This window comes from Paraphaeosphaeria sporulosa, assembly GCF_001642045.1.
Source record: "Paraphaeosphaeria sporulosa strain AP3s5-JAC2a unplaced genomic scaffold CC84scaffold_8, whole genome shotgun sequence".
NCBI lineage: Eukaryota > Fungi > Ascomycota > Dothideomycetes > Pleosporales > Didymosphaeriaceae > Paraphaeosphaeria > Paraphaeosphaeria sporulosa.
The window spans coordinates 398,445-423,775 of NW_017253367.1; the positions used below are offsets into that span (position 1 = coordinate 398,445).

The 25,331-nt window shown below is 54.4% G+C and overlaps 9 protein-coding genes across 9 annotated transcripts; 6 read left to right on the top strand and 3 right to left on the bottom strand.

Moving 5' to 3' along the window:
* Positions 1–174: 174 nt before the first annotated feature.
* CC84DRAFT_1219612 (uncharacterized protein) lies at positions 175–444 on the top strand (the record flags this gene model as incomplete). The annotated part of the gene is made up of 2 exons (XM_018183091.1): positions 175–309; positions 376–444. The coding sequence occupies 2 exons, from the start codon at positions 175–177 to the stop codon at positions 442–444; spliced, it is 204 nt and encodes a 67-aa protein (XP_018033012.1).
* Positions 445–1,644: 1,200 nt separating this feature from the next.
* On the top strand, positions 1,645–2,896 carry CC84DRAFT_908274 (uncharacterized protein). Its single transcript, XM_018187854.1, has 2 exons — positions 1,645–1,759; positions 1,810–2,896. The coding sequence occupies exon 2, from the start codon at positions 1,950–1,952 to the stop codon at positions 2,721–2,723; it is 774 nt and encodes a 257-aa protein (XP_018033013.1). The 5' UTR covers positions 1,645–1,759; positions 1,810–1,949; the 3' UTR covers positions 2,724–2,896.
* Positions 2,897–3,068: 172 nt separating this feature from the next.
* Positions 3,069–5,138, top strand: CC84DRAFT_1219614 (uncharacterized protein; the record flags this gene model as incomplete). Its single annotated transcript, XM_018183092.1, has 2 exons — positions 3,069–3,703; positions 3,770–5,138. The coding sequence occupies 2 exons, from the start codon at positions 3,069–3,071 to the stop codon at positions 5,136–5,138; spliced, it is 2,004 nt and encodes a 667-aa protein (XP_018033014.1).
* A 542-nt stretch (positions 5,139–5,680) lies between these two features.
* Positions 5,681–8,729, bottom strand: CC84DRAFT_1166484 (RINT-1 family protein-like protein). Its single transcript, XM_018178971.1, has 6 exons — positions 8,291–8,729; positions 7,405–8,243; positions 7,217–7,351; positions 6,898–7,166; positions 6,607–6,848; positions 5,681–6,526 (listed from the first exon to the last, which is right to left on the bottom strand). The coding sequence occupies exons 1-6, from the start codon at positions 8,665–8,667 to the stop codon at positions 5,893–5,895; spliced, it is 2,496 nt and encodes an 831-aa protein (XP_018033015.1). The 5' UTR covers positions 8,668–8,729; the 3' UTR covers positions 5,681–5,892.
* Positions 8,730–8,921: 192 nt separating this feature from the next.
* Positions 8,922–11,576, top strand: CC84DRAFT_908332 (ARM repeat-containing protein). Its single transcript, XM_018187855.1, has 2 exons — positions 8,922–9,629; positions 9,677–11,576. The coding sequence occupies exons 1-2, from the start codon at positions 9,199–9,201 to the stop codon at positions 11,418–11,420; spliced, it is 2,175 nt and encodes a 724-aa protein (XP_018033016.1). The 5' UTR covers positions 8,922–9,198; the 3' UTR covers positions 11,421–11,576.
* A 156-nt stretch (positions 11,577–11,732) lies between these two features.
* CC84DRAFT_1178267 (glutamate decarboxylase-like protein 1) lies at positions 11,733–13,451 on the top strand (the record flags this gene model as incomplete). The annotated part of the gene is made up of 3 exons (XM_018180328.1): positions 11,733–11,798; positions 11,853–12,150; positions 12,199–13,451. 3 exons carry the CDS (start codon positions 11,733–11,735, stop codon positions 13,449–13,451), a joined length of 1,617 nt encoding a protein of 538 aa, XP_018033017.1.
* An 861-nt stretch (positions 13,452–14,312) lies between these two features.
* Positions 14,313–16,764, bottom strand: CC84DRAFT_1250481 (uncharacterized protein). The gene is made up of 4 exons (XM_018184305.1): positions 16,313–16,764; positions 16,012–16,252; positions 15,839–15,961; positions 14,313–15,788 (listed from the first exon to the last, which is right to left on the bottom strand). Exons 1-4 carry the CDS (start codon positions 16,480–16,482, stop codon positions 14,514–14,516), a joined length of 1,809 nt encoding a protein of 602 aa, XP_018033018.1. The 5' UTR covers positions 16,483–16,764; the 3' UTR covers positions 14,313–14,513.
* Positions 16,765–17,614: 850 nt separating this feature from the next.
* CC84DRAFT_1150638 (P-loop containing nucleoside triphosphate hydrolase protein) lies at positions 17,615–20,369 on the top strand (the record flags this gene model as incomplete). Its single annotated transcript, XM_018176714.1, has 6 exons — positions 17,615–18,676; positions 18,725–19,025; positions 19,078–19,302; positions 19,353–19,761; positions 19,810–19,889; positions 19,946–20,369. The coding sequence occupies 6 exons, from the start codon at positions 17,615–17,617 to the stop codon at positions 20,200–20,202; spliced, it is 2,334 nt and encodes a 777-aa protein (XP_018033019.1). The 3' UTR covers positions 20,203–20,369.
* A 2,718-nt stretch (positions 20,370–23,087) lies between these two features.
* On the bottom strand, positions 23,088–24,670 carry CC84DRAFT_1166488 (uncharacterized protein). Its single transcript, XM_018178972.1, has one exon. It carries the CDS (start codon positions 24,435–24,437, stop codon positions 23,301–23,303), a length of 1,137 nt encoding a protein of 378 aa, XP_018033020.1. The 5' UTR covers positions 24,438–24,670; the 3' UTR covers positions 23,088–23,300.
* Positions 24,671–25,331: the final 661 nt, after the last annotated feature.

The window sequence follows — 25,331 nt, forward strand, 5'->3', positions numbered from 1 at the left end:
GGCATCACCGATAACGTCTAGCCTAGCCTGCCTCCAACATGCGCTGCTTTGTCCCCAGCCCAGCCCCAGTGCTATATAATCCTCCCGTCCTGCCCTTCATAAACTCACCTATCCATCTCTTGCGACAGTCCCAATTCCACTTCACAAACAACCCACTCTGCACACTTGATAACCATGAACTCCAACACCAACAACGCCGGCGCGGGCAACAAGGACTACCTTGACAAGGGCCTCGACGCCGCCGAGAAGAAGTTCGGCGGCTCCTGGGGCGCGAACCCCGACAAGAACCGCGGTGTGAACGAGAAGATCGTATGGTCTCCCTTTCTCTCTCCCTTTATAACATCTGGAAGAATTGTGCGCTAACTTGCGGGACAGACCGATGGCGCTCGCAACATGTTCGAGAAGGCGACCGGCAAGAAGGTCCCCGAGAAGTTCTCCAACTAGAAGCGAGGACGTAGCCGTGCCTGAGCAGATGCCGGAAGATGAGATTCGTCAGCAGAAACCTGGGAGAGAAGAGACCCCGGGACTGTGGTCTAGGCTGGACGCCCGCTGGAATACGAAGATTCGACCAATGTTTGCGAGGTTGAACGGGTGGATGTAGTAATGTCTGTCTGTTGTACGAATGACTTTACGATGTGGAATGAACAAACGTTAAATTTATTTTCGGCCACCTTTTCGTCGCTTGAATCCCATTTATCATCTCATGCTGTGCCTTCGGTTGCAGCAGCGATAGTGCACGCTGAACCTGGGCTTTTTGGTGCGGAGCTAGCTAATTGCTGAGGCGGCGCTTGAGGCAGGATGAGGCGCAGAGCTATTTCAGCCGCGTTTGTCATTCTCACTCTGCTCCTTTACACTGCCCTTCTTCACTTACACGCGTGATTTGCTTGATATCAGTCTTTGTTGATGATTTCGTCTGCTGCGATCCAGATTGAAGATTGGCTGCGAAGCGACTGTTGTGTAACAGTACCTCGTTCAAACCTGCATGATGACGAAACCGCAAGGCTGAAAGCTGACAACCGGGCTGAGGTTTAACATCTGCGATGGACCATAACAAAACAACACCACAGCTACTGCTACTGCCGAGAATATTATTGCCTTTCAACGAGAGGCTCTCGTTCTCATATATATCGTTTGGCCACGGAATTCCAAGATGACCACGCGGAACGACGATGTGGAAAAAGGTCTCGGCGGAACGGCAGATGCAACAGCGCCCGATGCTGATTTTGCTGCGGTAACAGCGGAGTTGTAAAGGACAAGGAGAAGAGGGAAGCCTACCTGGAGCGCTTTTGGGAATACTGTGAAAACAATAATCTGCGCCTTACCGAGGAGCACTTCAGCGACAGAGGTCTTACTTCTGCAAGGCAAAGTGAAATCCGTAACAAAGAGCATTCAGGCAATGAGGGTATCTTCAATTTCAAAGTTTCCGAGGGAATCGAGGACCAAACGGCACATTTTGACGCTGTCGATCGCAATAAAGGGTATCGTCTCTACAAGACTGGTGGAGTTGCCTTGTATCAGGGTGTGGATCTCGAAGCTGTTTGCTAACTGGGTTCTCGCTTCGGCATCGAGCCTGGATTCTTTGCAAATCATCTATGCGCTGTCTAAAGTTCTGACCCGCCGGGAAAGACAGCGGAGACCCAGTCATATTGGTCTATAGCATGTACTTTGCAATTTGGCAAGGTTAGTGTTCAGGATTCGTACGAGACCCCCAACGCTCGGGCTGTGCAAGTCTCTTTGACCACCCTGGAGGGAAGAATAAGTATGTTTAGAGAAGCGTTATACTCTTGTTGCATCTGCTTACGAAGAAAGTCTTTGCTCTTGTAGACCATTCTTCGGCGACTACCCGAGACGTGGTCGACTTACCCAGACTGGCTCGGCATGAATCGGGTCTTCGTGCTCAACGGAAGCCAGGATTGAACTTGCCCATATGGAATTCCAAACGCGAATCAATGGAACACTTCCAAGCATTGTTAAGGTTTCGTCCAACCGAGGAAATCCTGCTATCCATGGTAGAATACCCTGCCGATCTTTTGGTGATGAAGACCTCCTTCCAAGTTCTGATGGATTTGACGACGTGGCATCTAAACTTAGGCGAGTTGGCTACCGTTGCACGAGAGCTTGATACCGACGCAACCGCCAATCCAAGCAAAATGGTCATCCAACGCCTCAGCAAGGGTCGCAGCTTGGTCCTTCAGGTGCTCAGTGATGTAATACGGCTACGAGAAGTTACAAAAAATTACCCTAGCGACAACTACAAGCTACTTAGCCAGGTGATGGTGATAGTCAAACTCGAATATCCTGAGATCGATTGGATCCAGGAGGAGCAATACTCTCTTTCGGCCGATGTTTCAATCATACTACGCGTGCTATCACGGCTGGAGCAACAAGCCGAAGAGCTGTCTTCTCAGCTTTGCGAGACCTTTCAAACCTTGACGACCGCAATTGCCATCGAAGACTCCGAGTTCAACAAGAAGCAGGCCCAGAGATCTACCCAGCTTACGCTGCTGGCTGCAATCTACCTCCCATTAACCCTCGCTACAGGCATCTTCGGGATGAATATTCAAGAGATCAACGGTGGGACGCCTCACTGGTGGGTTGTCTTCATTGTGATTGCAATACTGTTTCTTCCGTCGGCGTCTTTTGTGGTCATGCTTTTCGCTGGTGACGACATCAAGAAAACAGTTCAAGCCATGAGAGATCGCAAGGAGCGTGAAATAAAATAGGGCTTTCATGTTCCGAGAACGAGCGCCGGTCCCCTTGATTGGCTGCTTCCCAACGAGGTGGCGGTGGTGTGGTGGGGGCTAGCGCTGGTGAGACAATCCTATTTCGACTACGCAGTCTGTCTTCATGGTGGAATAGGGGCCAAGACAAGAGAACGAATTTAGTTTTAGCGAGCGCCAAGTCCAAGCTTTTCCTCGATCCTCTGGTGTATCTCCTACAGTTGCCTTGCCTATTAAAGCCGTCCTATCCACTGGAATTTCAAGCGAAAGAAACCTTACACTGGCACATGTCGGAGGCGAAACAAATTCCCCATCCATCACACTCTCCATTACGGACCAGCGAGCAAGATGGCCCGTCTAACCGACCTCTCCCCTGAGCTCATCACCCAGATCCTCGAATTCAGCGACTGGCTCGCATACCTCCAATTAGCGCTATCATGCAGATATCTCGCGCACTGCTCGCAGAGAATTATGGCACGGCACCGCAAGTGCCACGACCTCTACAGGGCAACGTCGGACATTTCTCCCAAGACGCTGCCGACGCTCTGTCGCGCTCTGCTGAAGGATCCGGTTGCTATCTCCCATGTGTTGGCGCTGGAGTTTTGGGGACAGAGAGTGTCCTGGGATGACTGGAAGCCGTTTGCTATCCTACTTCCTAATCACTCACGTGCCGAGGGGAGTGGAGGGACAGAGCCGCCGGGTGACGGGGATATTGCAGCGGATGAAGAGTTCGTCTTGAAGCCACATGAACTGGATGCTCTCGAGAGGATCATGCATGACAAGATACGGCTCTGTGTTGAGGACTGCAAGAGTTGGAGGCAAAAGATCGAGGAGGGGGATGATGGCGCCCTGAAGGGGATGTTGGTCGCGCTTTGTCCTAACCTGCAGGCCGTGAGGTTTGTCAAGTATGCTGAGCCGAACAGCGAGGGAGGTGACGCAGACGCAGACCTAGGCGTTGACGAAGAAGATGAGGAGCTGTACCGGTGAGTCAAGCTTCCGTCCGCGTTTTCTACCGGGATCTGTTCAAGGACTTACATTGCTCGATGCAGACACCACCAGTCCAGCTTAGACTTCCTAGTCGCCGCAATCTCAGCCCAGCACGAGTTTTCCTGGTCCCCTGGTCTCTCCTCGCTATCCCGCATCGCCGTGGGCGTCCCCTCCAGAGCCGTCGCCTCTCCAGAATCCACATACCGCATCTTCTCCGAGCAAGCCCTCCCACTCTTCCGCCTGCCAAACCTCGACTCTCTCTACCTCAACGGCCTCACTCTCACGCCGGAGCAACTCAACGACGAGGTCGACGACCTCGACTTCGACACGCTCTTCCCCGGCTCCTCGCCCAGCCTGCACTCGCTCGTCATCGAAGACGCCGCCCTCGCGGGCTCCGGCGACGCCGTTCCCAACCTCATCGGCACCATGATAGGCGCCTCCCCCGTGCTGCGCCACGTCGCCTTCCAAGACGGCCGCGTGACCGGCTTCGACCTCGACCGCATCCTGCCCGGCGAAGACAGCACGATACGAAGCCTCCTCTTCTACGGCGCCGTCGAGGTCCAGGGGTACCGCAGCGAAATGTACTACCCCGAGGAAATCCACACGCCCGTCTTCACAGTGGACATCAGCGACGTGATGCTGTGCGCGCCGGCGACAGAGGGCAAGGGCGGGCCGGGGAATGGGCTGGATCCGAAGACGGATGCTGTGGGGCGGTGGGGCACGTCGAGGAGCGAGTTTGGGGCGTATCTTTGGGAGGTTTTTGGGGACAGGATTCCGGAGTGGGAAGCGATTGTGTTTGTTGCGGCTGAGCGGCTGAGCGAGGAGGAGGCGGAGATGATCGATGAGGGGTTGGTGAGGTTCATCAGGTCTGTTGAGAGGGGGAGGCTGTTTGTGGAGGGCGAGGACGAGGACGAGGAGGAGGACGAGGAGGACGAGGAGGAGGACGAGGAGGAGGACGAGGAGGACGAGGATGGTGACGACGTGGAAGAGGTTGAGGAGGGCGTGGAAGACGATGCGGACGCAGACAACCCTCCCGCGTCCCAGCATCCACCCCGCGCCATCTACCTCGAAGACATCGACCACACCTCCCTCACCACGCCCCGCTGGTATGCCAACGCCATCCGCGCTGGTCAGCTCTCTGGTATACAGGTCCACACACGCACCACGCCCGCGCCGCGCACGCACACCTCCTCCTTCCCCTGGCCCGCCTCAGACAAGGAGCTGCAGACGAGTCCGTTGTATGGTACCCCGGAAGTAGCCCACTACCTGCTAAAGCCGCACAATGGCCTCGTCAAGGACGCTTGTCCGAATTGCGGAGAATGTGCGACGTGTCTTGAGGTCATGGATGCAGCAGCGTGGGCGAGGGCGCGCGAGGAGGAGGGAGGGGCGGAGATGGCGATGGGGGATGGGAAGGGAAGCGAGCTGGAGTGAAGGGCTGGACGACGCGCAGACGGGGAGGGAGCACTGAGCACCGTGGGATGTGATGGGGTACTCCAGCACTGCACCAACCCGTTCGTTCGTAGAACCAGAGGCCCTGCACGCCCCGACGTCCTTCCTTCTCTACACTCTGAACCCGCTTCCCCGCTGCTTGCCATCGAGGCAGGAAAAACACCACGCTGGCCAACAATATCTTTGTGCTGGTTGTACTACCTCCTTCAGTGACACAGCAAACCCCGTCCAGCCAAAGTACACCCGCACCCGCCGTACCCTCTCCGATGTCCTTGTTCCGCTGAGCATTTCCCTGCCGCTAAGCACCCGGGACACGCGTTACACAAACGCGACTGCGCTCCGCGGAGCGAGACGGAGGGCTAGACTTTGGCGCGTGTGAGTTGAGATGCTGCCCAAGCTGAGATTTGGAGTAAACGAGGGTCACCGTGTGTGATGGATCTGCATCACTCAAGCAGGAACGACAGGACAACATCTCCGCACCGGGTCGTTGGGCGCTGTGTTTAGTGACATATCGCTTCGAGTGGTGACAATCAGGCTCTGATGGACAGCGAACGATTCCAGGTACATGGAGCCCCCGAGGGTATGCTGAGACTGCAGGGCAGAGCATTTATGCAGTCGTCATGATAGACCGCCGTTTTGTATGGAATAGGGTCTTGCTCGCCAGTGTGTGTAACCTCTGCGCGCGCCACAAACGTCCCCATCACCGTCTATCTCTACCTTCTACGGACCTCTGCCTCTACCCAGCGAGCTCCACCCTCCGCCCCAGCACCGCGCGCCCCTCGCTCTCACTCAGCATCTCGAGCCCCAGCGCCTCCAGCACCCCACGCGCACTCGTATTGTCCGCAAACAGCCTCCGCTCGACCTCCCACAGCCCAAGGTCGGCGTCGCCAAGCACAGCGCCACCCCCGGCATCGCTCCCCGTACCACCCCCCGTTTCGCCCTCGTCATCTGCACCTGCACCCCAGGCTTCCCAGTCGTAGCCAGTGTCGCCCGTGTCGTCGGAGGATTCTGCCGGCGCCTTGCCACCCTTGATGGGCAGGTTGAGCAGCTGCGCGCCCTCGAGACAGCGCCGCAGCCCAGCCTCGGCAACGCCGGGCCCAACCGCCTTGTCGACGACATGACAGACGGCGTGCAGGTCTGACGACAGCTGTGCGGCGCCCGCGGTCGAAAAGCGGTGCCGGCTGACGACGTTGTCCCAGACGATGGAGCTCACGGTAGCAAGGGCGCTCCTCGCGATGCGGCGCAGCGGGGCAGGCGCGAGGGCGCGGGAGAGAAATCCCAGCGTCGTGGTCAGATAGGCGATGAGTGGGTCGAGCTCAGCGGTGCTGGCCAGCGCGGAGCTCGAAGCGGAAAGCGTGGCCCAGGGGTTGCTGTGGTGGGAAAAAGTAAGCATGGCGACTTGGCTGGGCTGGGAGGGGACAACGCTGAGATTGCCCGATCGGGGACTCACATGTGTCGGTAGGCTCGCAGCGCCTCACGCACGTTGCTGTTTAGGGTGTCGGTGATGATCTTCTCGCTCCGGATGCGGAGGCGCGAGTACGCCGCTGCGGTTTCGTCGAAGAGCGCGCCGCCGTCGCTGTCACCGCCGACGGCTTTTGAGGTGCGTTCTGCCACGTCTGCAACAGACATGGCGCCGATGTTCCCGGCCCGGCGCGCACGATCTTGCAGCTCGTCCCAGATGTCGAGGAAAAACTGTCCAGCGTCAGCTGTCGGCTGTCGATCTGCCGGCACGGCAACCTACCACGTCGTCGCTCCAATCTCGCATTGCCCGTTCGAGGTAGTCTGCGCTACCGTACGTCTTGCAAAGCCGTTCGAGGCCTTCGACGCCCAGCAGCCTCTCCTGCTCTTCTTTGGACACGCCGCCCATCGCACGGCCTAGAGACGTGGTCAGGGTGAGGTAGGCTTCCAGATTGCCGCGGAGCCGCTCCTCGAGCTTGTCGAACACGGTGATCTGGATATCGATCAGAAATCTTAGTTTCTGGGTGAAGGATGTCAAGGGCCTGTAACGGTCTACGGTGCTGATCAGCTGTGAGCTCAATGTTGGGCGCACTCGTCCCTACCTGTGATTGTTTCGAGCAAGTCATTGACGCGGATCGCTCCCTTTGTGGGCTTCGTGGCTTTGGGATCGACGCTCTCGTAGTCCAGATCCCCAAAATCTGGAGCTTCCACAATACTCTGATAGCGGGCCAAGGCGACTATGCTGAAGTCAGTTCCCGATGCGAATGCGGTTGTGGCATGTTGTCCATACAGTCTTTCTCGACCTGCAGCCACCGCCCAAACCAGTCGCCCTGCACAAGGAACTCCCATGAAAGGCCCTTCCACCCCTCGACGCCGTAGCCGCCGTCGTATCTCCATTCCTCTCTAATGGTGGTGTCGAAGCTCATGAGCTCGTGCATGAGGTGGCTCAGGAGCTGGGGCTGGGCGGCCACCTTGGGCAGAAGGGTGCCGATTTTGGCCCTCAGCATGGGCAACAGCGCGGTGATGAAGGCAGACATGGCATCAATGTAGACGGGGTTCAAAGCGAGGTCGGTGCCGCGGAACTGCTTCAAGAGGAGGGGCTGCACATTCTCAACAACAAAAGCGCTGTAGTCGCTCAGCAGGGTGGTGATGTGGGAGAGGAAGTACTCGGGTCTGTCAATGCGGTTGGTAGCCTTGTCGCCGTCAAAGTGGTAGCGGAAGCGCATCTCGAGGGGCTGCACGAGGACGTGGAAGGGAAAGAGCACGGCGGGGAGCTTGATCTTGCTCGCGTCGGCCTGCGAGTACTGCACGCCATCGAGCTCGGGGAGCTGCAGGTCGAGCAGCTTGAGCACCGCGCTCTCCCACTCGGGAAGCAGCGTGCTGGTAATGGTGGCTTTCGGCGCGGGCCACTTGAGCTTGCCGAGGACATTGTCGAGATGGGCGGAGAAGGCGTGCAGGATCTGGGAGCGCAGGGCCTGGGTGATCTGGTCCACGTGGTACAGCAGCTGGGGAGCAGCACCCTCGGCGTCCTCTTGCAGACGGAGCAGGCGGGTGTGGAGGGCGCGCAGCTGCTTGTAGGGCGCGAGGGCGGCCTCGTTGGATGTCTGGAGCTGCGACTGGGCTTCTTGGCTGGGCGTGTCAGCGTTGCGAGTCTACGAGGGGCCGCGCTGCCGCACCTCAGCACGTCGACCTCGCGCAGCAGGTCGACGTATGCGCTGGCGACGTCGAGGCGCTGCAGCGTGTCGAGGATGCGCTCGAAGCGGGGCACGGCGTCGTCGCTGGTGTCGGCGGCGGCGACGACTTGCAGGCGGCGGTCAATGTCGGCCTGCTCGTCGTGGAAGGCGCGGGCGCGGGCCTGCAGGGCGTGGTGGTGCTCGCGGGCGGCCGTCTTCGCGTCGCTGAGGTCGCGCTGGGCGTCGTGCAGCTGCTGCTTGAGCAGGCCGTGCTGGGCGTGGATGCTGTGCAGCAGGTCGGCGAGGGCGTCGAGGTCCTGGGGCGTCTGCAGCTTGTCGTCGAGGTAGTCGGCGACGCGGGTGCCGTGGTCGTCGTCCATGGTGGCCGGTACTGTGCGCGGCGCTGCGATGCGAGCCTGCGTGCGAGTGCACTGCGCGCTGGTGCCGGCCGCGGCAACAGCTGCCGGTGTCTCCAACGGTGCCCAGCGTGGGGCTCGCCGTGGCGCCTCAGGGCTGGCCGCCCAGCAGCCAGCGCCCAAATCCGCCGATCGATGGGCGTGCCCGCGCACAGGCTCGGTGGCTGCCCGCCAGCCCGTTTGACACCGCATGCCCGTCGTCTGCAGCGCTGCTAGCCCGCTTTAGCATCCTCGTGGCAAACAGTCTCAGGCCACGGTCTGAAAAGCGCGTTAATCGTCGTCCTGCCGTGTGCCGCTCGCACCGCAGAGGCGGCCGCTGCTCTCGCGCCCCATGCCCGCCTGCCCGACATAAAAGGCCGCGCCGTCGCTCTTGCAAGGTTGGCGTGCCTGGCTTCCGATCTGGCATCCCCGCATCCCAGATAGCCGAGCCCAGCGTGCCTGGGTCTGCTTATTTTTTTCCGCCCAGCCCCGTCCTCCCAGCCTGCACCCAGCACCATGCCCAAGGACTTCAAGAAGCGCGGCCGCCGCGCCGACGACAAGAAGCGCAAGCGGGACCACGACGACGGCGATGCTGCGCCCAAGCGCCGCAGGCAGAGCGACGCCGCCCAAGAGGCGCCCGCCCACGACGACGAGCCGTTCCAGGACGAAGCCATCGATGGCGTCACGCGGCCCGGCGCCATGCCCTTCTACGGCATGCTCGACGACGACGAGCAAGAGTACTTCAAGCGAGCCGACGAGATGCTCGAGCTCGACCAGTTCGACGGGCCCGACGAGCGCACTCTCTTCGTCGAGAGCGTCTACCGTGAGGCCGACGGCAAGGAACTGAAAATCGCAAACAGCCAGTCGTGCTCGCGCCTCATGGAGCGCCTGATCCTCGTGTCCACCCCGAAGCAGCTGAAGGACCTGTTCCAGAAATTCAACGGCCAGTGAGTCCACCTGTTCGTCGTGTCTGTCCTTGCACTAACGTCGCCAGCTTCGTGCACCTCGTCCAGCACCGCTTTGCCTCGCACTGCTGCGAGGCCCTCTTCATCCAAGCCGCGCCCGTCGTCACGCACGAAGCTCGCAAGCCCGACCTCATCACCCCGCCCTCGTCGGACCCCAACGATGTCGTCGCCTCCATGGAGAACCTCTTTCTCTTCACCTTGGACGAGCTGGAAGGATACCTGGGCTACCTCCTCACAGAACGTTTCGCATCCCATGTCCTGCGCGTGCTGCTTGTCGTGCTTTCGGGCCAACCGCTCGAGAGACAAGGCAACAAGTCGACGCTGCACAGCAAAAAGAAGGAAAAGGTCGGCGTCCCGGTGCCGGAAAAGCAGGACCTCGTTCTGGGCGAGAGGAAGGTACCGCAGTCCTTCACCGACGCCTTACAAAAGGTCATCAACGACAGTGTGGCCAACCTGGATACAAACTATCTTCAAATGCTTGCAACACATCCTACCGGCAACCCGACCCTGCAGTTGATGCTCAAGCTTGAGCTCACCCTCTTCGGCAAAGTAAAAGCAAAGGACGAGAACTCAATCATCCGCAAACTGCTGCCGGATGACCCCATCAAGGAAGACACCCCCAGTGCATCCTTCATCAATGGTCTTGTATACGACGCTATTGGCTCCAGGCTGTTGGAAACGATCCTTGAAAACGCCCCTGGAAAGCTCTTCAAGTCCATTTACAGACAATTCTTCCAACAGCGCATGGGCAGCCTTGCGCGGAACGAGATTGCTGGATACGTTGCTGGGCGGATCCTGGAACGTCTCAGTAAGGACGACCTCGACGAAGCCTGCCGCCAGATCATCGAGCAGATTCCCAACCTTGTCGAGCGCAACCGGACAGCCATCATCAAAACCCTTATCGAGCGCTGCGTTGCGCGAGGAGTAGACACTGTGCCCATCGCTGCACAGCTCCAAGCTGCGTACGGCGGCTCCAGTGGCTTCGAAATCACGCGTTTACTCAAACTTGGCGAAGCTCCTTCAGACGACGGCAAGTCCAACGCGAAACACGAGCAGCCCGGGGCAGACAAGGTCCATGGATCGTTGCTTGCACAGACCATGATGACCGTCGAGGGACCTTTGGGGAATCTCATTTTCGACTCGTTCACGAACCTGGGCGACTACATGACGCTGCGGATTGCCCGCGATCCAGCCGCGTCGAGAACATTGCAGGCCGCGTTGGTGTCTCCCAATGCATCTGTCATCTTCCGAAGAAAAGTCATACAGCAATTCTATGGACATGTTGGTGAGCTAGCTTTGGACCCCGCTGGATCTCACGTCATCGACTCCATCTGGGAGGGCACGGCTGGCCTGGCCTTCATCCGCGAGCGCATCGCCGAGGAGCTTGCAGAGAACGAGGCCGCGCTACGTGAATCTCACGTCGGTCGCGCGGTATGGCGGAACTGGCGTATGGATCTGTACAGGCGGCGCCGCGCAGACTGGGTCAAGCAAGCTCGCTACACCGCCGGCAACGAAGGTTTCCAGTCCTTCCCCGAAAGCAATGGCGAGATGACGCCGCCGTCCCAAGGCCGCAAGACTGGTGGCCATCTCTCCGCCATCGAATTGGCCCGCAAGAAGTGGGCAGAGTCGCAGGCGGCAAAGGCAAAATTGGACACCGAGAAGGCGAAGAGAGACGCCAAGGAAGCCAAGAAAGAGAGTAAGAAGGAAAAGCACGAGAGGCACGGCAGCAGTAAAGGGAAAGAAAAAGCAAAAGCGAGCGTTGCGGCGCATTGATTGGTCCTTTTGGCGTGGTTTATACAATTTCGAATCTAGTTGCATCGTTGGCGGTACGCACGTATGGTGCACGCGCCTTTGCAGTCATTGGGGGCGTTCTGTGGGGACTTTGGGACGGCTTTTGATTCGATCTAGATACCTTTGGTGCGGCGGTGAGGCTTTCTGCCGGCAGTACTTCCGCTCAGGAAATATTTAAGATGATGTCGACATCCTTGTGTTGCCTTACGCGTACATATTGACCGTGCCTATTCGTTCTCCTGGTTATTTTCTTCGCTCTTCGCTCCTTCCCATTATTGTTGCAAAGACGGAAGTATGACTGGTATAACTAACGGAGACGGAGCCGAGGCCCCGCTAAACCGTGCAGACGAGGTCAAAGAGGTAACCCGCATCCTTCTCGGTAACTAGAGAGTTCCGGTGCTGATTGCTCTGCAGCTGCTCGAGGCAGTCGAGGAATTGATCATTCCATTCATTCGCTCCGCAGACGAAGATGCCGCTACCAAGCACAGCGGTCACGGTCTGGCAATCCGGGGCGGCGGACCCAGAACCGCACTCGTGGAGCACCATCCCCCCAAGAAACTTGAGCAAATTCTGGACTTGAGCATTCCGGAGCAGGCGGGCGGGAAGGACGGGTTGGTGGAGATTGTAGAGAAGGTGCTACGGTACAGCGTCAATACGTGGGACCAGGGGTTTCTGGATAAGCTGTATGCGAGCACGAATGCGGTATGCCGTTGTCAGTCGTTCTCCATATCACTACCCTTCTAACAAGCACGAACGATAGGTCGGACTCGTCTCGGAGCTGCTGCTCGCCACGCTGAACACGAATGTGAGATTGCCCTCCCCTTTCCAAATTTTTGTCCCGGTAAAGGGAGTGAGGTGTTGATAAACTATATGCAAAAGGCACACGTCTACCAAGTCTCCCCCGTGCTCACCCTCGTCGAAAAACACACAACGAAGCACCTCGCCCACCGCTTCGGCTACACCTCCTCGCACGCCGGCGGCATCTCCCAGCCGGGCGGCTCCGCGTCCAATAGCTCTGCCATCGTCATCGCGCGAAACACTTTGTACCCTGAGACCAAAGAGGAGGGAAACGGTGACCGCCGATTCACCCTCTTCACTTCCGCGCATGGCCACTATTCTCTCGAGAAAGCGGCGCAGATGTTTGGTCTGGGGAGCAAGAATGTGATTCCTGTCCCTGTGGACGGGTCTGGGAAAATGGTGCCAGAGGAATTGGAACGGTTGGTGAAAGAAAGCAAAGGGAGGGGTGAGACGCCCTTCTTCATCAACGCGACCGCCGGCACCACCGTCCTCGGCTCCTTCGACCCCTTCCCCGCGCTCGCCGCCATCGCTAAAGCGCACAACCTCTGGCTGCACGTCGACGGTAGCTGGGGCGGCTCCGTAATCTTCAATCCTGAGATCGCAAAAGGCCGGCTGGACGGCGTCGAATTGGCGGATTCCATCGCGGTAAACCCGCACAAGATGCTCGGCGTGCCCATGACGAGTTCCTTCTTGCTAGCAAAAGACCTCCGCCAGTTCTGGAAGGCCATGACGCTGCCCGCAGGATATCTGTTCCACAACGCAGGCGAGAGCGTGGATGACATCTACGACCTCGCGGACCTGACGCCGCAGTGTGGCCGGCGCGCCGATGCGCTCAAGTTCTTCTTATCGCTACAATACTATGGCGAGCAGCACTACGCTGGGGTTGTGGCGAATGCGTACCAGCAGGCCGAGTATCTGGCCAGCCTAATCAAGGCGAGTCCGCACTTTGTATTCGTCAGCCCCGATCCTTTACCTTGTTTGCAGGTGTGCTTTTACTGGGCGCGGGATGGTAAATTATCCGGAGATAAAGAAGAGAACGGGAGGGTGACGAGCGAGGTTGCGAAGAAGCTGATTAGTAGGGGGTTCATGATTGATTATGCGCCCGGAGAGAAGGGCAAGTTTTTCAGGGTTGTGGTGAATGGGAGCACGAGGAGGGGGACGGTGGAGGGGCTGGTGAAGGGGATTGAGGAGTGCGCGGGGGAGTTGGGGTTTTAGATGGAGGGTATAGACACGGGCAATAGATGGCATGATAGATGGATGGGTTATGAGATATGACTAGACGATACATACACATACATAGATATATGTAGGCTGGATGACTTGTCCAGTGGAAGCGGTGCTGTCAACCATCGTCGCTACCTCAGTCCAATACGACCTGCACGCACCTCAAGAATGCGGCAAAGGCAAGAAAGCGCATGACGGCTGTTGTGAAATCATTGTGGTCCGTCCAGACATCAGATAGTACGCCGTCGATTTATGCAGCTTTTGCTTATTCTTAAGCAAAAGCACAGCTCCAGGCACGTCTCAAAGCATTGAGGCTTTCGAGGTAGAAAGGGGAGATGCGGGTGTGCACTGTAACGTAGCCCGCGGCCTGACATGGAAACTTGTGTAGAAGTTTCTGAGTGCTTGCTATAGGAGATTTAGGTTCATGATCTTCTCCGACTTCTCGCATACCACACATGCCCAGCTACCATTTGTCTTCTGAGCTAGCGCACGGCTCTGCACATTTCCTGATAATTTAAATCTCTTTGTTCTAGCGTGAGGGAACATGGAGCGAGCTGCGGGAAGCAGCAAGCAAAAAACTAGACATGGGTTGTCCTGCTCACCACTTCTCGATCCCTTAGTGATGGACTGTGTCGTCGTCGACTTTCCGCAGCACCGCTCTCCATCGGGAGTTGTACTGGGTTCTTTTCGACATCCCTGAAAAACAGGGAAGCACGCTAATATAAGGACACCATCCATTTTTGGACAGTGGGCAGCTCCGGACATACAGGATTGTCCATGTTCATTTTGGTACAATGCACGAAGACATGCGTTTTATGTAGCCAGACGTGTCTTTCAAAGATTAAAATCATACCCTCTAGCTGCTCGCATACTTTGAAGTAGTGCAAAATCTCCTCATAGATAAGCGGAACAATGGGACTGACCCGTCCGAGCGTGATACGTCACGTGACTAAATGCACCAGTTCACATATGCTTGCCTTCCCCATTCTTCGGACATTGAAGAAGACCAGGCAACATAAATCTCTAGATTCAAATAGAATATTCGCTCCAGATTCAGGTCGACCTGCTGACCGGAAATGGCACTTGGTGCGCAAATTGCTCTGCGAAGCACTGACTTCGCGCAGGGATACGGTCTGCAAGCACCCTTGAGCTCCCCGACGTGGTTAAGAGAATTTTGAGGGACGCGCGACGATTTCCTTGCGCCCGAAACAGCACGTCAAGGAAATCATGGCACCATTCGGCTCCGCCTCCCCATTCAAGTACGTTTAAGCTGTGAATGACACAGAACCTGATATCTGGTGTGCAAGCAAACAATTGGTAGAGAACTTTGAGGGCTTCCGAGAAAGATGCAGTGCTGCCGTCCAGACGACTCACGTCTTCTAGGTCAAGATCCAGTTGGTCGTCTTCGACTCTGAACTGGAGTAGTTGCACGATGAGAGAATAGACTAGGCCAATCATTCCAGACTGCTCACATGTGAGACCGTCAGCGCTGTGGTGGGGTCTCTCGCAAAAGTGGGATATGATCGGCGAATGTACGCTCCAAGCCGCGAGAACCACGTTCATGGCTGCAGCTTTAGAGCTGGTCATGGAGACCGTGTCAGATACGACAGGTCCAGATACCCAGAGAGTCTGAGGGAGCTCCGCTTTTGCCATCCAGTCCTGGAGTACTGGAGCAACTTTAGGGCCTGGCATCCAGAACTGACCGGACCCTAACAGTGAGTGGCCCTCGGTTCCTACGACATACGGCTCCATCTGCCGTGCAATTTCGCGAAGGTCTGACCTGCTGTTTGTTGGTACGCTCTCTCGCGTATCTTCGATCGCTTGTTCTTCAGCTTGTGCTGTTATTCGCTCCGACTCCGGCTTCTCTATCGCTTGAAACTGGTACATTACCTTGAGTAGCGCCTGCATAAACTCGCCCGGGTCGATAAAAGTCCCATTTTGAGCCCATTGATTCTGTCTCTGACGCAAGACTTCCTCTTTGATGAAAACCGTGTCTCTATGGATAGATATGCCCCTTGCTGTATTACCAATATGGCATAAAGTAATAATCCGACTGATAGTTTCCTTGATTGCTCTTACCGAGTCGGTAAAGCCTGTCTTTATCTTCTCGTTGAACGAGCCGAAAAACTTTGACTTGGAAGAGCTGAGGTACCATTCGATTGCGTCTCGATAGAATCGGAACATCAGGGCATATACCTGGGATAATTGCTCACGCATTTCCGGGGTACGTATGACATCGAGAAGCCGTACGCATAGACTGCTCTCGATAGTGATGTCCGTTACCGCCTTGGAAAGTGTCTCTGCAACAGCCTCATGATTTACAGATGCCTTGATTTATCAGTGTACATTCTGCCGAAGAGCTGATCATCGATATCTACCTGTACAATCAACGATAGACTCCCACAGAGTACTGAAGCGTACAAGCTCTGCTGTGGAAATAGTTCAAAGACCTTTTTATGGGCGTCCACGTTGCGGCAAAGCTTTTGGAAATTTGTATAAATCTGAAAGCCCTAGTCAGTCACAGAATGTGAAGACATGATATTACACTCACTATACCGTGACTTGACTTCCACTGGGACTCTTGGCCTTCCACCAATTGTTTCAGATCGTCGAAACTACTCGCAACAAAGCCCTCCATGACTTCATTCGCCTGTAACTTCGCTGATTTACGTTGCTTCCCTAACAGGCTCCCTATCTTTGCCAATTTTGACGGCTTGATCTCTTTAGCCATCTCGGTACATGTTTTCTGGAGGGCATTTCGAGCAATCTCTGCTGCGCTGAAGTCGAGCGCCCTACAAGGTGGTCTGTTAGCGACTTGGAGGAAAACAATTATCGCACAATCAACTACTTACAAATGGTCAGAAGGATCCTCATAGTAACTCTGTAGCCTGAGATCTAGCGCTCTCTTCTCCTCTGCGTCAAGCCGTTCTTGAGCCGAAATGGTAGCTCTCTCAAGCTCCGTACCCCCATCCAGTTGATCAGTGAATCTTCGGACCATCAAGCTCCCCGTAGGACCGTCCATTCTAGCGGCTAGTGAACCAAGTCTCCTGTCTCTATTTCAATCTTGCCTTGTTTTTCAGATTTAAAGAGGCTGAAGTGTTGGACGTGGACTGCGCTGTCGTAGTGGGCGTTCTGCTCAGCCTTGCTTACGCCCACTTGACCGGTCAGGAATCCCATATTGTCGCTCGGCATCCTTGAAGTCAGTGGCGCTCGACATTGGGGGCCGATTGGGGGTTGTTGAGGAGCTGAGGCGTGACAAAAGCCGGAAATGGTAGGGAGGTATTGATAATCCATAAGCTCAGCCAATTGAGTGTGCCCTCGCTTCGATATAAGCTTGGTTACACGGTGAGTTAGCCAACCATCGATAGTGACATGCCCACTAGATCGTATTCGCTGCCGTGGAACAGGGCAGTGCATCAGACGAGACTTTTGAGGTTCCATTGCGGGGAGAGTAGTTGGTAAGTCTTTGGACACATACATATTACATGCGCGGCAAGTCTATGATCAAATGGTAATCGTCAGCCTCGCCGGTTTCTCACGATTACCTACGTCGGATTGAAGTTGAAGAGCGCGCGTTGCTCCACCTAAAGATCCAATGGCCGAAACAGAGGCGAGAGCTGACGCCGATGCGATTCAGGAGCACGAATATGTGCCCGCAGCTACTATCGAGCTTGAGAATGTGACTCAAGGTACATCATCGAAAAATGCAGCGGTCCCTGTGGAGTCCGAAAAAGAAGGCAATGCTACGATAGGTACGTGATTGCTCACTGCTATGCATATCATGCCATCTTATTTGAAGCACAGAAGAGCCCGCAGCTGGCAAGCTGCAGAAATCCTCAGAGAGCGACAAGATCGATGCTGCTATCGAAAATGCGATCAAGAAGAGGATCATATCTGCCGAGTCTGATCCAGCGGTTGTTTCCACTGGAAAACACATAACTTTCTTGGTCAAACATTCCAAGCTCTACACTCTTCCATGGACCTGGTGTTCAACTTTGGAAGTAAGCGTGCTTTGGCGTATCGTGAATTTACTTCGCTAATAAAACCAGCGCCTCGAGTCGTTTCTCCGTGATGTATATGCCAGTGACGAGAGAAGCCTGCTCGCAATCTCACAGCATAATTATATCATTACGTTCAGTGGAGAAGGCCGTCTCATGGGTAAAGCGCTGCACGAAGTGTACGATAAAGTTGTTTCCCCAGGATGGTACCTAGATATTGAGATTCTGGACGATTCCGACGCCCCACCACCCGAAGAACCCACGAGCTACGACAGCAAAGTCAAATACAGCATTGACTGCTTTCGGAAGAATGCTCAAGGAAGCAACGACTATATGTGGACGGTTTCAGCTAGTAACCCAACAACTTTTGAGTACGATATGGACACGAGGGGTGACTTGCCAGTCATTGAAGAGAAAAAAATCCTTGATATTTCCATCACTTCCAGAATGAGGAAGCCCGACACAGGCTTCAAAGGAAGATTGAGGCGTCCACAACACGACCTCGTATCCGGCGCGTTGCTGACAGTCCACTCACACTACTTGCTGAACGTACTGAAATCGATAATTCAGTACGCGACGGGTGTTGATGATTATACCAACGGCGATTTCTTCTTTCCTTACAAGGACTTGTTTCGACATCGTGCAGAAATCGAGGACTACAAGACTTTCCACAAGGCTCGAAGCCAACACTCTGCTGAGTACAATGAGCAGTGTGACAAGCATATTGATATCCTCCTGCAGTATCTGGACTCCCACCCGACGATACGATACCCCGAGCATAAGATGATATGGAATAGACCAAAGCCAATGACTACGTTTGCCGGGCTCTGGCTTTTATTGAAACCTTGTACAGATGTATACGTTCAGGATAATGAGAAGCTAAATGCCTTTGTGATTGATAAGGTGAGTGGAGGAGTGTCCTACCCAGTAGAGCCAAGTGCGGCCTTAAGGGCCACGGAATATTCAGTTCGGGTCTGGAACCTCCATTTCGACGGTAAAATCATATATCGCAGAAGCCAGTGGATTCTAGTGCCATACTTCGATGGAGAGCGGGATATTACCTCGCTTCCACTTTTCCCAGTACAATACCAAGATACCGCAGACGCTTCAGCAACACGAGACTCTCTGATCGAGCGAGGCAAGAAGTATTTTAGCTACTGCAAGAGCCCTACCTTCTTGGAGTACAGCGGAGCTGGTCTAAAAGATGGATGGTTGAAGGTAAGCAGCGAATGGTCTGTTCCACGTAAGCTAACATAGTTGTTATAGTACAAGCGAACTCGGGTAGTCGTAGATCATAGACCTAAACCTTGGACAGAAGAACGGTTCAAGGCTCTTGGATGGAATCTTGATCGGCACATTACCGAAAACAATCTCGGCGAGGAACTGAGAGCGCCCCAATGCGAATGTACGGAGTGCACCAAATCACGCATGAGTCAAGTGCAGGGAAGAGCGAAGTTCAGTGACTATGATGATATACATCCCGATAAAGTGGACGGGCTGTCAGATCATCAGTACTTACTCCTGGCATCCCATGTGTATGCGCATATACTCCAAGATCGAGATTTTGGTATGAATCTTGTAAGGATCCCAAATGCTGCAAATGACTGACCTAGTGATAGATATTGTGGACGTTGGAGGCTTGACTGAGCCAACCATAGTAGAAGACGCAATCAACCGCTTGGTAATGGATGAGGTCAACAAAGGTGTCATCAAAGCCATCGCGAGGACCTACACGGAAAACAAGGCTGGTGCAAGATTCAAGGCGGACTTTATATACGGTAAAGGTGAAGGACAGATCTTACTGCTCCATGGGCCCCCAGGTACTGGTAAAACCCTGACTGCAGGTACGTTCTCCAACTTGTTTTGACATGCATGGTGTAACGTTGTCCTGCAGAGTCAGTTGCAGAGTTCACAAGGCGGCCGCTGCTCAACCTTACACCAGCGGATCTCGGCGAAGACGCCTACGAGCTCGAAACAAATCTAATGCGTTTCTTCAAATACGCCAATGAGTGGGATGCAGTAGTACTGATTGATGAAGCCGATGTCTACCTGGAAGCACGATCAGAAAAAGATCTGAAGCGGAATGGAGTAGTCTCAATTTTCCTTCGTGCGCTCGATTATTTCCGGGGCATCCTCTTCTTGACAACAAACAGAATCGGTCGCTTTGACGAAGCCTTCATGACACGCATCCACGTGGCAGTGGGATACGAGCGGCTGACCGACAGTGCTCGCGAACAAATCTGGGACAATATGTTTGATACATTGGACGAGGACTTCAAGCGAGGAGGGCCTCAGGTCGATTAGTGAGTTTCCCAACCAACCGTTGGGTCCGCAAGCTCATCCTACTACAGTCATCGTCATGCAAAGGAGTACGTCAAGGAACATAAGGATGTCAAGGCTTTGGAGTGGAACGGCAGAGAGATCAGAAATGGTGAGCAGGGATACAATATACTTCGCAGGAGATCATCACTAACGAATGCTATCTAGCTTTCCAAACAGCCGTCGCACTGGCCGTAAATGACAGCAAGGAAGCCAACGAACGAGGAAACAAGAATTCGAAGCCTGTCATCCCAGAGATCAAGGAAAAGCATCTCGCGCAGGTCGTGAAGCTCTCTACCGCATTCAAGAAGTATATGAAGGCTGCACGTCACAACAAGGACGAGTCGGAGAATGCTTACTACTACGGAAATCGGGATGATGAAGCGAATTCGCCGACGAGGCGGCGCAGCGAGCCACCGAAGTAGAATAGATGTCTTCGGGTACAGCGACAAATAAGAGTACATGGATGTACTTGCGTTAGGAGCGTGATGATTCTGTCGTAGGCGCTTGATCTAGGAGATCTGGTCTCTACAGTAATGGCATGATTGGGGGTACATGGTACGGGTTGGACTTGATCCTTTATCTTAGTGAGTGAGCAGAAAGGCTCCTAATATGACTTTCACACTCCGAGTTCGAACCAGACATTTCCACGTGGAAAATTTTGGCACACCTTTGGTCCCGACCATTTTTGCAATATGTCAATCGTTTTTTTTTTTTTTTTTTTTTTTTTTTTGAGTGTTTGGAAGACAGTGAACCTTCCATAGCATGGATACGGGCTGTCTTCGAACAGAGAGAGATAGAACCCTATATGCCACCATATTGATACTACCAGGAGATGCGGGTTCACAAAAACCAATCCAAATATCATGCTCATAGTTGCTGGTCATTCGAGAACCACGAGAAGTCACTCCACAAGCGGTTTGCTGCCAAGTTTGGTGTTTTTCAATAGAAACCTTTTCCCAGGAAGTCGACCTCGGACTACATAACACGGGTGAATATCCTTTTCGGGCCCAAGAAGAGAGGACTACATTACGTGAGTGACTCCGTTTTTCTGGCGCGTAGGAAGAGGCGACAACATGATTCCATGGGCCTTTCCGTTGGGCCGAGAGGAGTATTGGGCAAGGTTTGGTATCCGACCATGTTCGTGTAATTCTCGACGCCTTGGAGAGAGGGGAAAGCGCATCGTACGACCGCCATTTCCACATTTCAACAAAGAATACTCCCAACAGACATGAAGACGAGCCAGTCTATCTTTTCGCGGTATTGAAGTCTCCATGTGACTGACTCCTAGTTCGAATATTGTGGAGCAAAGGAGACAAACAACATCATAACAAGCTGTCATGATTTGAATCAAGCGGAAAATACGCAGCTAGCCTCCCTAATACATGTGGTGCTTTGATGTCCGTTTTGAGAGGCAAAGACAGCCCCATATGGACTTCACGTCCTCTTTTTGCCAACAAGCACGGGCGGAAGCGGCGCATACTTGTAGAACGCCACCACCTTTAAGAGTGTAGCGGGGCTAGACTCGAAGCCACATTATCTTCCTGTCGTTCAGGTTGTTTTCGAACAGGACTGCTCCATGGTTTGGAAATGATGACCTTTTGCGAGAAGCCGAGAGCAGGATCTAACATCGGATACTTCCGAAGGATTTGAATTTGGCAGGGACTTAATGGTCCATGGACTAATTGTACGTGTTCTTTGAAAAGCTGAGGGGCAGGTAGATATCGCTTAGGTTGGATGTTCTATCTGTCTTGGACATGTGACAATTGCTAAATACAGCGGGGTTGACTTCCTTTTGCGACAAGCCGAGCGCAAGGTCTCACATCGAACTTTTGCCATGACGGTTTTTGACAGCATACCATGGTTCAGGATCGCATGTTCTTCGACAAGCAGAGGAAAGATCACATATCACGTAGCTTTCTGTCGTGCTGGACAGAAGAAAAGCGCTCCAGAACTCAGCTTGATCACTTCTTCGACAAGCCGAGGATCCGATCCCATTTCGGGAAATTCTCCATCTTTTTGATAGAGAACAGGTAGTCCATATACTGCCCCAGTGTATGTTTTTTGACAAGACGAAGTGACGATCCCACATCATGCTGTTCTACCTTTAATTCGGACAGAGAGAAAATGCTCCATGGTTCCATCTAGGACGCCCTTTTCGACAAGATGATGGCGCGATCCCAAATGGTTGGAAGATTATCAAGTTTGGACAGAGAACGACACCCCATAGTACCACCTTTGAACAGATTTTGCGACAACCGCAGAATAGAGTCCCACATTAGTACATTTATAGCCGCTTTGAATAGAAGAGAAGTGCTCCATGAAGTTCTTTGACTATGAATTTTCCAAAGCCGCAAGAGGAGATCCCATATTCCGGTGGCGGCAAGGGCTTTTGGAATTACGAGGAAACCACACCCCAGGTCACATGTACTGTCCAGAAAAGTGTCTTCGGGAGGGAAGAAGGATCTCATGCCCATAGGATTGGTGTTGGAGGTTCTGGACAGACCACGGGCACGCTAAATATTTGGCTTGCACGAGGGTTTTGAGAGGCCCTTTATGAGCTGTGCATTGAGCTGTCTGTAGCACCAAGACCAGCAGAGCACATCAGGGTTGATATGCTCCTTCCGAGCAGCAGGGAAGAAGTACTCCACAACTCGATGCTGTGCGCGTTTTGGTTGAGTACGGGAGTCCCACAAATTTCCTCCATCAGGGGCTTTCAGTTTTGTGGGAATTATGAATGTGCGAGTAAACACCTGTAGAGACGTGGAGCATGAGGAGCTTCGTGGCGAAGCTCATCATGCTAGTTGCAGTTCGTTTTGAGCGGGAAAGAAGTGCTCTATCCCCTGTTTACCCGCTCCTTTTTTTTTTTTTTTTAGGCGGAGGAGAAGAGAGCACATTTCCCGAACGGCTGTAGATGTTTGGAACAGGAGCATCGTGCCGACGTTGAGGCATTCGGGGCGAGCAAGACCCCGGAGCACATAAGCGTTTCTAGCCCCCACTTTCGATGGAAAGATGCTCCATAACTCGCTCTTGGTACTATTTGTAGCGGCGAGGAGAATGGAGGCCATGAAGTGACTAATGTAGATTCTGGAAGAAGACGTGCTTCGTGATATACTTGAGCACGGCTTTTCGGAGACAAGGAGCGTGAAGTTCATAGTTCTCAAAGTTATCAGATTTTGGCGGGGAAGAAGAGCTCCATGGCTTGGAACCAGGTGGAATTTTGGACAGAGCAGGAGAAAGCCACATCGTTCAGGAAGCTTGAATTGTTTGAGTGCAGGCGAATCTGCAAAAGTGTGTAAAGAAGAGATGTGCAGCGCGAAGAGACCTCTATTTATGCTCAAAACCCAGCTGAAGTGGGATCGACTGGGGCCGATCGAGATTACGTATGTGTGTATATGTACATGTACTTCTACAAGTCTCGACTCGACCCATCTATGTCCTTTACCCTCATATACAACCGTCATCATACAATGTATCAACACCATTTCGTCGGCTTTGAACTTCATCTTCCATGTTATACAGTTCACCGCTCAAACCACCCCGCCAACTCCTTTCTCAACTCGCCCTCTTTCCTCCCCAATACCCGGATACCCCTCTCCACACACGCCCTCTGCACCTCCCTCACCTCCAACGCCTGGAACCCGCCATCCCTTCTTATCGCCTCATCATCCTTCTGCAAGTACCCTATCCGCCTCTTCAAACCCCACCGCAGCAGCGCCTTCGGCGGCGTCAAAAACAGCCAATCCCACACCCGCGGCTGCACCCCAAACCTCGCATCCAGACTCAACAGCGTGAACAAATCCGCCCTATCCAGCGCCTCCAGATCCACCGTTTGAGGTCTAATCACGCCAGGTGAAGAAACCCCGGGCTTCCGATCCCTCGCCACGAGCCTCGCCGCATCGATCGCCAGCCTGCGCTCCCGCTCCTGCCTTCGCTTCTCCGCGCTCTTCAGACTGCGCTCGAGCTGGTAGGGGATGCGGCACGGCTCGGGCACCACAGGCGTGAGATACACCACCAGCAGCGGGAGCCACTCGCCAAAGACGACCAGCAGCGCCGCAAACGCCGGCAGCCGCAGGCGGTCATTGCCGCTGCGGTTCACGACCTGCCACTCCGCACGCGTCAGCACTGTGTGCCACTTGTCCTTGTCCGGAGTCTGAGAGGACGCTTTCGCCCGCAGCGTCTTCGCGAGCTTCAGCGTCGCCCGCACGTTCGACACGCCCTGCTTGTAGAATGTGATGTACGAGCGCCCGCAGCGATAGAGGTACTTGACGTAGAGTTCTGGGCCGCGCGGGGGGAGTTGCAGGTCCGGTGGGTAGGTTTCGGGGGGCGGGTTGAGTTTTGCGCGGACCTGGGGGACGGGCGCGGTGAAGGGGGTGGATCTGGGCGAGACGGCGATTTTGGTGGACTTTGAGGGGCTGGACGTGGAGGGCTTGCGGCTGGCGGTGGCTGCGACTGCGGCGGTTGAGGCAAAGCGCATGTGCGGGCGGAGAGCAAAGGCATTGTGTATTGATTTGCCTCTGGGCTGGCTAAAGGATTGTGGTTCGTTTGAGGAGGGCGCGGTGCGCGCGTAAGAAAGAGGGCGGTGGCATTGCGCTGTGAATGCTGGGCAGATTGATCGCGGCGTCGGGGGGGTGAAGTGCAGTATAGGTCGCGGTTTCATAGCGAGAGAGTAGTATACAAGAAGGGTACGGGGTGGTAAGGAGCGACGTGGGAAACGTGCGACACAGTTCACGTTGTAATAGTTCCTTTACACGATGTCATCACACTTCGCGAATGCGCTAGGCCGCATTCGTAAAATTCATTCGATGAGCAAATCCGACTCGCAATGCCGGCCATTGGCTCGCTGATAGATGGCAGGACCTTTTTCCTTTCGCCTATGTCTGTTGTGCGAGTCGTGCGTTGACTCTGTCACCTTTAGACACCTTGGACTTGTACAAGATTTTATCACTGTACTTTGTAAGCATGTGATGTGAACAGGAGAGTTCATGTGGAGTGACACCAGCCTGATCAATTGGCTTGCGTTGGGTATTCATGTTTCAGTAATTCTACAGATACTTTCGGCACCACATGTGCTCTCTTGGATGATCCTCATTTTGACATCATTGTACTGAGACATCCTCGTGCCGATATAGCGCCCTCCGCCGTGAAGCAAAATCAAGAATCTGCAAATATCAAGTTCACTTAAGACTTGGATTTCTTCTCCTTTTTCTTCTCTTTCTTAGCCTTCTTATCTTCCCGCTGCTGCTGCTCTTCCGCTGACCTGTGCTTCTTGTGCTTCTTCGCCGACGTTTCCGCCTCCTCTCCCGCATTGGACTGCTCGTGTTTCCGCTTCTTCTCCTTTCTCGCAGGCGGATCAAGCCCGAGAGGGACGGCGAGACCAGCAGGTGCGGGCGCATCAGCCTCGTCGTCCGAATCACCCAAAGTTGTCGGCGCGGAGTCCTCGAAGCCGGACGGGAAGAAGCGCATCTTGAGACCCTTGACCTGAGGCTTCACCGCCCGGATGGTAGACGCTGTTATCGATGCGGCCGCTTCACCCCCAGTATTTACATCGGCT